At 40.3% G+C, this 11,781-nt stretch overlaps 1 protein-coding gene across 2 annotated transcripts in view; it reads left to right on the top strand.

The window, feature by feature from the left end:
* The window catches only part of Helq (helicase, POLQ like), a 42,054-nt gene that overhangs the window by 19,768 nt on the left and 10,505 nt on the right, over positions 1-11,781 (top strand). For both annotated transcript variants that reach the window (XM_026785086.1, XM_005359562.3), the window contains 5 exons: positions 222-363; positions 499-603; positions 2,539-2,758; positions 7,926-8,083; positions 10,311-10,409. In XM_026785086.1, the coding sequence (XP_026640887.1) occupies positions 222-363; positions 499-603; positions 2,539-2,758; positions 7,926-8,083; positions 10,311-10,409 (724 nt within the window). The remainder of the gene's footprint in view (positions 1-221; positions 364-498; positions 604-2,538; positions 2,759-7,925; positions 8,084-10,310; positions 10,410-11,781) is intronic.

Below are 11,781 nucleotides of genomic sequence, written 5' to 3'. Positions count from 1 at the left end.
AAACAAACAAACAAATAAATAAATAAATAGAAGGATGTTGTTAAATATTTAGTAAGCAGAAGATATACTCGAGAACCTAGGACATCAAAGATCTACTTAAATGCAGTTTTGTCTAAAGCTGATATGTCATTACATTTAGTTACAGATAGATAAAAAGGAATTGTGTTTAAAAAGTGGTGTCATTGACATAGAGGATCCCTTTAATTTTGTGCCATCCGTAGAGTCATCCTAAGAGCCCCCTACGTGGCGAGAGAATTCTTAAGGAGGAATCAGTATAAGCAGATGATTGGCAGGGCTGGCCGCGCTGGGATCGACACAGTGGGCGAGAGTATTCTTCTATTGCAAGAAAAAGACAAGCAGCAGGTAACATTCCACCTGACCAACTTGTGCTGTTGCTCCGTCTTTCTTCCTTTTCTGTCTTGGTCATTGGCCGACCCTCACATGAAACCATCTGTTAAAAACTAACAGCGCAAACATACGCCTACTTTACCTTTGTAGGTCCTGGAGCTGGTAAACGGACCCCTGGAAAACTGCTACAGCCATCTTGTTGAGGAGCTCACCAGGGGAATCCAGACTTTGTTTCTGTCTTTAATTAGTTTGAAGGTATTTTTAAAGGTCTTCTTAAATATGACAGCTATTACCTGAGATAACAGCAGTTTTTCAAAGTTCAGGCAAATTATAAAATAAAAAAAAATGTTAGCTTCTAATGTAATGTGAACAGGAACAATCTGTGACATAAAAAAAAATCTAGCCAGGCCGTGGTGGCGCACACCTTTAATCCCAGCACTCGGGAGACAGAGGCAGGTGGATCTCTGTGAGTTCGAGACTAGCCTAGTCTACAAGAGCTAGTTCCAGGATGGCTAGGACTGTTACACAGGGAAACTCTGTCTCCTAAAAACAAACCACAAAAACAAAAACAAATCTAAATCTGGGACTGGATAGGTGGCTCAGTGAATCAGAGCTGGCTGTTCTCCCAGAGGACTTGGGTTCAGTTCCCAGAACCCACATGTTGACTCACAATTATCTATAACTCCATTTCCAGGGGACCCAACACCCTCACTCAGAAATATATGCAGACAAACACCAATGCAATTAAAATAAAAATAAATGAATCAGTTTTAAAAAAAATACTGTAGACGGTTAGGGTCCATAATGGTAGGGACAGGATACAGCAGGTGACAGACATGTCCGTGGAGCTGGAAGCTGAGAGCTCATATCTTAAACAAGCAGAAGACAGATTGAGTGAAAATGGATGTGGCATTTAAACCATCATAGCCCACCCCCAGTGACATACTTCCTCCAGCGAGGCCCCAGCCAAGCCACACTGCCAGCTAGAGACCCTGTATCTAAACACCTGAGGCTATGGGGAGCATCTTATCCAAAACACCAGAGCCTAAGCCCTTTGGTGATCACAAACTGGACACAGTTCTAGGATATCTTCCGAGTGTACTAGAGCTTGGTCGGATATACCAGTGATTGTTAATAAAAGGAAGGAGAGAAGCAATACAAAAATGAATGCCCATAACATTTTTATTATCCCTTATATCGGTTTAATATAAGATGACTACTTAAATGTTCCCATTGAGATATCATCAGATTTGTAAGAGAGAGCTATTGATCGATCATATCTTACTATAACATGCTGATTTTGGTGAAAATAGCTAATTAAAGTATATTCTAATTCAGAGTGAGTTTTACGACTGAATACCAAGTGAAGGGTGCTAGGGTCACTGCTGTAAGTTGTGAATGACACACCACAGGAGTGGAGGGACAAGGAGCCCAAGGGCAGGGCAAGGAATGCAGTGTTTGGAGCTGAAGGATGCTTCCTTGAGTAGTAGTGTGGCTGAAGAGAGGATTCCAAAAGGGTCTGAGTGGAATGGGGGACTGGCTGGAGAGGGCAAACAGCACAGCTTCGGAGGTAATATAAAAACTGCAGCATCTGGGGCTGGAGGACGGCGCCGAGGTTGCGAGCCAGTACTGTTCTTGCAGAGGACCCAAGTCCATTTCCCAGCACATTGGGCAATTTGTAAGCACCAGTAACTCCAGCTCCAGGGGATCCAGCACCTCTGCCTCCACAGGCACCTGTACCCTTGCACACGGACCTCACCACACACAGGCAGCAACTAAAAATACTGAAATAGGAGACAGGTGTGGTGTGCACACCTTTAATCCCAGCAGTCAGGATACAGAGGCAGGTGAATCTCTTGAGTTCAAGACCAGCCTGTCTATATAGTGAGTTCCAGGACAGCCAAGGCTACACAGAGAAACCCTGTCTCAAAACAAAGCAAAACATATAATAGTATAGTAATAATAATAATAGTAAAAAATAATAACAATTCTTTTTGAAAAAGTGTTATGATGAGAAATGTGTGTACCAGGTGTGAATGTGATGATGTATTTTCCCTTTGCTGTTTTCCTTGTTAATTTTAAATGATGTAGATTTTGTGTTAATTTTTTCTTCCAGTAGCTTTAATGATAGTGAACAATCTCATTCCTTGAACTAAGGAAAATTTCCAATGATGTCCTGAACTCTTTCAGATTGCAACAAGTCTTGGTGACTTATATCAGTTTATGAACGGTACATTTTTCGGTGTTCAGCAAAAGCTTTTATTGAAAGAAAAGAGTCTCTGGGAAATAACCGTCGAGTCACTTAGCTACCTGACAGAGAAAGGCCTTCTCCGAAGAGACAGCTGCGGGGCCTCGGAGGAGGCACAGTGCTGCTTCCACATCACAAAACTGGGCCACGCTTCTTTTAAGGGTAAGTTTACCTAATCTAGGAATCCATTGGAAACAATAAAAATTATGTTGTTTTCTTTCTTTAAATTGAATTTGTGATTTCATATTAGAAACATTAATTGTACAAACTTTCAGCTTTCAGAAGATGAGGAAATATTTTGACTTGTAAGTAATTGCAGTGTATAGAGAAGGAGATGGCCATGTCTCCTCCCTCAGAGGCACACTACTTAAACCTGCCACTAATAGCACCTTCTTGTGTGTTTTACTTCAGTTTTCAGTATATGCTGTAAACAGGCTTAAGTTTTTGCTTTTAATTAAGTAATTTCTGTTGTTCTAGAACTTGCTCTTTGCATAATTTATAGATTATATCTGAACAAAGAATGTATTTCTTAATGAGTATATTGTAATTTACTTATTGAAAAATAATACATGTCTACTGTTTAAAAAAAAATCTGAGGTTAGTGAGATGACTCAGTCAGTAACATCTTTGCTCTGCAAGCATAAAACCTGACCTGAGCTAAGATTCCCACATAAACAGCCAGGCATGGCGGCATGGGACTGCAATCTCAGCGGTAGGGAGGCAGAAGCAGGCAGGTCCTTGGAGCTTCCTAGGAAACTGGCCCAGCCAACCAGTGAGCTCTTGACTCAGTGAGAGAGTCTGTCTTATACAGTAAGGTGGAGCATGGCTGAAGAACCTCCCTTCATCCCCTGGCACACATGTGTACGCGCACACACACACACACACACACACACACACACACACACACACACACACACGGAAACTATCCCAACAAGTCAGGATTGTGTTATTAGAAGTCCCATACTCCTGTCCCATTTCCACTCCTCAGGAACTCCCACTGTTCCCAATTCAACATTTACTCTTCCAAATACATTCACCCACCACATAACACGTCAGCCTACACTGACCACATACATTGCAGTGGTCCAAAAAGACCACGACACTTAATGGTGGTGTTAGCCATCTCTTGGGTGTTTATGCGAGGCAAGGGCAGTGTGTCCCTGGCAGGTGGCGCCTGACTGTATTTTTCTACATAGATACACGTATATATATGTACATTGTTTGCTTTTTAATGTAATTGTGCTTATGAAATACAGTGAAGCCAAGGCAGCACACATGCTAGACAGGGATCACACATTAGTCTTGTAAGAGGCCGCTTGTTCATTCCCAGCTGCTCAGCCCCGAAATAACCACACTGAAACAGTATTAATTAAATCACTGCTGGGCTATTAGCTCTAGCTTCTTACTGGCTAGCTCTTACATCTTAATTTAACCCATCATTTCTATTAATCTGTGTATCACCACGTGGCTGTGACTTACCGGCAAGGTTCCAGCTTGTCTGTTCCTGGCGGCAGCTACATGGCATCTCCTTGACTCTGCCCACTCTCTATATATCTCTTCCAGCCTGGCTATAGTCTGCTAAGCCATTGGCTGAAAGCAGCTTCTTTATTAACCAATAAAAGCAACACATATACAGAAGGACTTCCCACACCATTTCCCCTTTTCTGTTTAAATAAACAGGAAGGTTTTAACTTTAACATAGTAAAATTACATATAACAAAATGGGTACCAAGCAAAAGTTACAGTTACAAAAAAAAGTTACAGTTACAATATTTACATCTACTTTATCTTTTGTCATAACTAGGGAAAACTATAACTGTAATTATATATTCTTCAACTCCATCAAAGACTCCGGAAGGATATAATATTACCTAAGTAAAGAAGAAGTGCATTGTAAGCAACTTCCAAAACTCTAGAATTGACAGAGACATCTGGCTGCCTGGACAGTCACCCAGAGTTCTTCTATATCATTGTAGCATCCATCTTCAGCCTACAGACCAGTAGTATCCCATAGACTTTTCCACAAAGCAGGGAATTTCAAGATCTGTTCTGCCTTGTAATGGCAAAGTCTATCAGTTGCTTTTTTCTACATCCTGCAGAATGTCTGGCAGACTCTTTCATGAAGCAGAAACCGCAAAGGACCATCTCACCTTTAGGCAAGTTCAGCAGTCATTTCTCTGTGGGTCCTGCATGTCCAGTTCATACAACATAACATCAGGCAGTCCAGGCAACAGCAGTTTCTTGCCCAAGTGACTAACAAACTCCATAAGGAGCCTCTTTGGTGCCCATCTTCATCTTGAAGTTATTGGTGCTACCAAGAGCAGATGTGTCTCATTGTCATGAAAAGTCTAAGTTATCAAAACATTTTAAATGCCATATTTTGAAGGTCACTGAAAGATTTGAAGAATGCCTAACTAACTGAAATATATCTCTATATATCTAGAAAACCTGACTATAAGCTTGACTATTATAGATGACTATTGATTAATTTGTATTTCTTAATTATACATTACATTTTTAAATGAGCTGCACAAACACAATACCTTAATCAAGAGCAGAAATATACATATAATAAAATTGACCTTAAATTTGTATCAATAGACCAAGATCCATACCAATGCAAAGTATCCATCTCTATAGCATATCCCCCTTTAAATGTAAACAAACATTTATAAACAATCATTTAGGAAATTTGGGTGTAGTTCTCTCCAAACTGATTCCTGCTTTTTGTTGGACGAAGTAATTTTGGGGGGTGTTTACAGTGACCTCTGGTGGGTGTCGGTCTATCAAACCACATTAATCTGGAAGGATTCCAAAGGTTTTCATCTTCTGTAGAAACAAAAGAAGCAACAAATCCTTAAACCCAAATGCTGAAGTCATGATATCTTTAAAATATCTATGCTGGTTTAGCTTAGCAGCCCACGCAATGAACTATCCCTCTGTACTTAGCTCCTTCACAGTCAAAAAATTCAAAGAAAACACAATAATATACATAATCCAGACTCTCTGTGTATATTCCATCTTTACATGGATTATTTTTCTTATTACTTTTTATAAAGGTTTAATATTTATTTTATTATCTTTACTCCTTTAATCTATGATTGTCTGTGCTCTTTTATATTACATTTACTGTCTCTTTACTCTTTTTTTCTCTCTCCCAAGACTACATATATTTATCCAACACTGTGACTCGTTTAGAGTTCTTTTATGTCTGAATCTGTACTATTGTGTATCTGTAATCCTTTTCTGTCCTAGAGAGCTTTTAAAATTGTAAGCAGCTTGGTCATAGTGGCCCTGGATGCTTTCTCTGCCTCTCTCCCTTTTCAATATGGCAGAGGTACCATTACTGCCAGCTCTGGGACTTCCAGGTAGAAGCTGTGCTCACCACTTTAACTCTGAGAATGAGCATGCAGCATATAAATCCTTTTTATCTGAGTAATAGTTAAATATGCCATGCAGTGTACTGCGTGGCCTGGAAATATCTCTGTGTGTGGCAGCAGGAATCCAACATACTCTCCTCCTTTTGCATGCCTAGTAGACCTGATTTTACTGCCTGTTCAGGCAGCAAGTGCTGAGCCGTGGGCATGGTCTCAGCTACTTTCCTCCTTACCCTGAGTGGGCACACAAGCACCCAGATCCACAAATGCCATTCAAGTACTTGGCCTCCTGAAAGAGCCAGAGTGGTTTGTGCTGCCATTTTGAAACAGCACCTTTTCTTTCCCTTTGCTACTACCGCCTAATCAGGAAGACCTCTCTTAAAGGAGCCTGCTGCCAGCAAGCAGAGCCCATGGGGGAGGGAGGGTGCAGCTAAACTTTGTTATTTAGTGTCTAGAATTCCTTTCCAAGCCCTCTCAGGTTTTATGTGGATTTAGCTAGTACACGTTGGAGTGCCAGTCTGTTGTAGGGAGGCTGCTTCTTTTTTCCCCGGCTGCTCAGACTCTAACTATACAGAAACTATTCATTAAATCACTGCCTGGACAGTTAGCTCTAGCTTCTTTTTGGCTAACTCTTACATCTTAATTTAACCCATTTCTATTAATCTGTATATCACCACATAGCTGTGGCTTACCTGCAAGGTTCTGGCACGTCTATTCCCAGCAATGGCTACATGGCGTCTCCTTGACTCTGTCTTCTTTCTCCCAGCATTCAGTATAGTTTTCCCTGCCTAGTTCTGTTCTGCCCTATCAACAGGCCAAGGCAGTTTTTCTTTATTCATTAACCAATAAAAGCAACACATATACAGAAGGATCTCCCACACCAAGACAGGCATTGCACATGTTAGACAGGCACACTGCCTCTGAAGGTGTCACACATGTTAGACAGACAGGCACACTGCCTCTGAGCTACACCCCCAGCTCCCTCTTTTGTTTATGAAACTGGGTTTCACTAAGTTGACTAAGCTAGGTGGTCAGCTGTAACCCAGGCAGCCCTCGAATTTGCAATCCTCCTTTCTCAGCCTCTAGGTAGCTGGGATTATATGTGGGCCTGTACTAAGAGCCCAGGCTCACGTTCCTTTTAACTGTAGTCATCTGTAATAAGAACATTAAGTACTTAATCACCTTTTATTTATAAACACTTGTATTGTTATGGTCTTTCTAATCATAAACAACCACATGGTTTATAGAGTGCTCATCTCAACTTACTTTGGGTCAACATTGAAATCGGGTTTTAGCTAGATTACCAAAAATTGAGTTGTTATATCAGAATTGTCTAAAAATTGGTACATAGTATTAAAATAACCTCCAAAATCATTACAAATAAGAGAATTTGAAGTTACTTCCCATATTTATTTAACTGCTACATAAGATTTAAGTTAGGAAGGACCTGAACTCTAGTGCAGTCATAGAAGAGACCTCGGCTGAGATCCTCAGCCAACAAGAATAACAAGTCTTTGTATTTGTTATTTTCAGTCTTTCAAAGTGTTTCTTTTTATTTCATTACATACTAGAGGCACAAACAGACCAATATCATAGATATCTGTGTATGTTTCATATCCATTCATGTTTTTTATGTAGGAATTATTCCAATTTACAAAGCTTCAATGTATTCTTGTTTATGACTCAGTTACATTTTATTGTTTTTTTTAAAATTGAACAAACTAAAACTCTAAGACATTGAATATATTTTTTCAAATTCAAACTAATCTAAACTGACTTTTGATACTGGGTCTCATGAGAGGCAGTCAGGCCTCAGACTGCTGGGTAGCTGTGGTTGGTCTTCCCCTGGCCCCACTATCCAAGTCTGCCATCTGATTGCTGGGCCAAACAGGCACAACACATGTGGCTGAGAGTAGATTCAGTCATTCCTGGATGTGTTTGTATTTCTTTAGGAGCCATTGATTTGGCCTATTGTGACATTCTGTATAGAGACCTGAAGAAAGGTCTTGAAGGACTTGTACTGGAAAGTCTTCTCCATCTGGTCTACCTAACAACCCCCTACGACCTTGCTGCTCAGTCTGAGCCCGACTGGATGGTGTACTTCAGGCAGGTAAGAAACAGGACTTTTCAGCTCAGGCCACTTTGGACTTTTGTCAAGTGTTAGCCACTGTCTCTCCTCTATTGAAGCATTGGGATTAGACCTTTCATCTTTCAGGGCTTCTGCCTCTCTTCATTTAGACTATCACATACCAATTATGCAAAACTGTGGCTCTTACGATATTCGTGCACACACACACACATGTCTGTTGGGTTCTTTTAAATATTTATCTGTGTGTGCTCAGGAGGTGTGGATGTTTGTGCATTCCTCAGGAGCCATCCACCTTGGTTTTTGGACAGATCTCTCAGTAGGACATGGGGCTCCCCTCTTAGTCTAGGCTGACCAGCAGATGAGCTCAGCAGCCGCCACGCCTGGCTTTTGACATGGGTTCTGGAGGTTGAACTCGGGCCTCACACTGTACAGCAGGAACTGCACTAACTGCTCTCTCCCAGCTTCACAAAGTTTTTCTGTGCATAGATTGGCTGAATGAACACACAGGATTACAGTAGGCAAAAATGGCTGCTGACTTCTCTACCCCCATTTAAAGCTTGAACCCAAAGCCTTGTATATAATAAGTGTGTGTTCCACCATGAAACTACAGCCCCAAGCCCTGCCCTGCCCTCAGCGTTTTAATCTCAGGAAGTTAACTTCTATAGTTGTTAGTCATTTAGTCATTGCATGAGTTTTGAAGCGGTACTGTATGACATCACATGAGTTTTGAAGCGCTGCTGTATGACATCACATGAGTTTTGAAGCAGTACTGTATGACATTACATGAGTTTTGAAGCAGTACTGTATGATGCAGGTTTTTCAAAGTCCCTGTGCCTGTTCTTCCTCTTGTAGTTCACTCTAATATTAAACATAATCACAGTCCCTCAGAGGTGCTTTGGCCATGTCTTCATGCACAGTCATTTGCTACCGCGGTTGCCGAGGACCAGCCTCAGTAGAGAAGTGGGTCTCAAACCTGGGATGTTTGGAAGGCAAAATGCATACAGGAGCCCAGGCTTCTGATGCAAGCTGACAGGCTGACAGCTGCAGGGCAGGTTCTTCTACCCCAAGCTTCACACCTCAGTCTTTTATTGTGAATTTTACACGAGGAGAACATTCTTTCTCCTTGTCACAGGTTAATCATTACCTGGGCAGAGCAGTTCACAGGGAGTACAAAGATACTTTGAAATCAGAACATCATCATCATCATTTACTATGACATTTCCCCAGTTCCCAAGCCCCATGCCAGCCACTATATTCTTAATTCTTATCTGAGTTAATCATCCAACAGCTTCTGAGGCTTTCACCTCAGAGACTAACTATTTACACATTACAGAAGCACAGTGCAGTGGGTTTCACTCCAGTGCCGTACCCTTCCCGTGTTGCTCCTCAGAATTCAGATGTTGATTTTTAAGGCCATAAAGCCCTAGGTTCTTCAGAAACTTTATTCATCATAGCCAAGTTCTTTTCTGTTTCAGTATAATTCTTTTGCCAAGTTTTATAATCAGGCAAAAGACAATTTCTGCATTTGTCCCTAATTTCCCCAATTATTTCATCAGTCAGGTTTTTCCCCATAACCTGCTTTACAGATTCAATGCCTGCCCGCTCCATCAGATCAAAAAGACTCATATTGTACTGCACATCCATACTTTCAGAAGCTACTGGTGTGGAAAGAGAAAGAGAACATGAAGAACAAGTGCACTAGTAGAATTGCTATAACCAGAATCATCTGTAACACTGACAAATGCGTATGCAGACACCATAGAAGCAGTCCTTGGGACAGTAGGTGTTTTCTCCTTGGCCCTCAAGTAACAGGCTCATTTAGCTGCCACTGGGTTGTCTAGAGGGAATTGCTTCCTGCGTCTCAGGAACCACATGTGGAGGGGGGCTATGCTTTGCCATCTCCAGCACCAAGGATAGAGATGCGCTCTGAGGAATGCAGTAAGACGGTCATTAAAACATGCTCACACACCAAGACAGCTGTGACATCTCTAGGCTGTACAATTCTATGGAACCACCATCATGTATAGTCTGGTGTTGATGAAATATTGTTCTGCTTATGATGATAATTCTATAAAGTATGTTGTCTTCTGATCTTATATTTTTAAAGTTTGTAATATTTGTGAATAAGTGTCATTTTTTTCTTATCCATTACAATTATGAAAATGTGACTTCAAAATTAATACTGGATTTGGCTCAGATGACAGACTTGTAAAGCTGCAACTTTTTGTGTGTGTTATTTTCTGTGTAGTTTAGTCAGCTCAGTCCAGCAGAGCAAAATGTAGCTGCTCTCCTTGGAGTCTCTGAAAGCTTCATCGGGAAGAAGGCATCGGGACAAGCCATCAGAAAGGTGCGGCGTCTCTTGTCTCCTAACAATGGGCTCAACAAAATTAGTGCATCACCCTCTTTACTGACCTGATCCTTTTGTTCCCTAGCACGTGGGAGGTAGAGGTAGGTAGATCTCTGTGAATTTGAGGTCAGCCTGGTCTACACAGTGCATTCCAGGCAAGCTAGAGCTACACAGTGAGACCCCGCCTTTAAATAAAAACAAAAATTATTAATCTGTTTGGCTTATATTATAAAATATTTTCACAATATCATATAACTGTATATAAGTTCAATTTGAAATGAATGTTTTTTGTTTTTTGTTTTTTTTTTTTTTTTTGGTTTTTTGAGACAGGGTTTCTCTGTGGCTTTGGAGACTGTCCTGGAACTAGCTCTGTAGACCAGGCTGGGCTCAAAGAATGTTTTGTAATATATATTATGCACACAGATTTATATATGTAGCGTGTGTGTGTGTGTGTGTGTGTGTGTGTGTGTTGCTGTTGAAACTTAGATACTTACACAGACTAGGTGAGTATTCTGCCACTTAGCTTCCAGCTCCTAAACACACCAATATAAAGGTATTTTCCAGAAACTTTATATGCGCTGTCCTACTTGATGTTACAAATTGTGCAAAGGAGGAATCTGAATTTTGTTGTTGTTGTTGTTGTTATTTAATTGGTCTCAAAAAGCTCCCAATGATCCCTGGAGATAGGCAGGCAGATTTCTGTGCGTTCAAGGTCAGCCTGGTCTACAGAATGAGTTGCAAGGCAGCCAAGACTACATAGAGAAACCCTGTTCTAAAAAAACAAACAAAACAAAACAAAAACAAGAGAAAAAGACAGACAGACAGACTTTATAATGTTCAGATTTGATCTTTTACTTTGGAATTGTCTATGGCTAGATTTTTGAAATGACGAATACAAATATTCCTTTAAAAACTTTTATATTGGGACTGGAGAGTGGTTAAGAGAACTGGCTGCTCTTCCCGAGGACCTGGGTTCAATTCACAGCACCCACATGGCAGCTCATAACTGTCTCTAACTCCAATTCTAAGGGATTTGATACCTTCACACCAATACACATAAAATAAAGTTAAATAAATTTTTTAAAATTTTACATTAAAAAAAGACCTTTTATATTAACTTCAAAAATGTAAAGTAAAATCAAAATCATACTAATTGGAGACTAACTACTAAATAATACCACATACAAAATCTCCTTAGAATAAGGTATCTTTGAAAATTTGAATCTAGAATTTAATTTTGTTGCATTTTCATATATAGTCAATGTTTGTTGTGTGATAATTAAATATTTAATAATCTATTTACTTACTTAATAGTTTAGACATATCACTATTTCAAATTCTAAAGAAAATGGTATTTATGGGTGAGGGGTGG

This window comes from Microtus ochrogaster, linkage group LG1, assembly GCF_000317375.1.
Source record: "Microtus ochrogaster isolate Prairie Vole_2 linkage group LG1, MicOch1.0, whole genome shotgun sequence".
NCBI classification, from domain to species: domain Eukaryota; kingdom Metazoa; phylum Chordata; class Mammalia; order Rodentia; family Cricetidae; genus Microtus; species Microtus ochrogaster.
The sequence above is the reverse complement of the archived record's forward strand: the minus strand, read 5'-3'. Positions and strand labels throughout refer to the sequence as shown.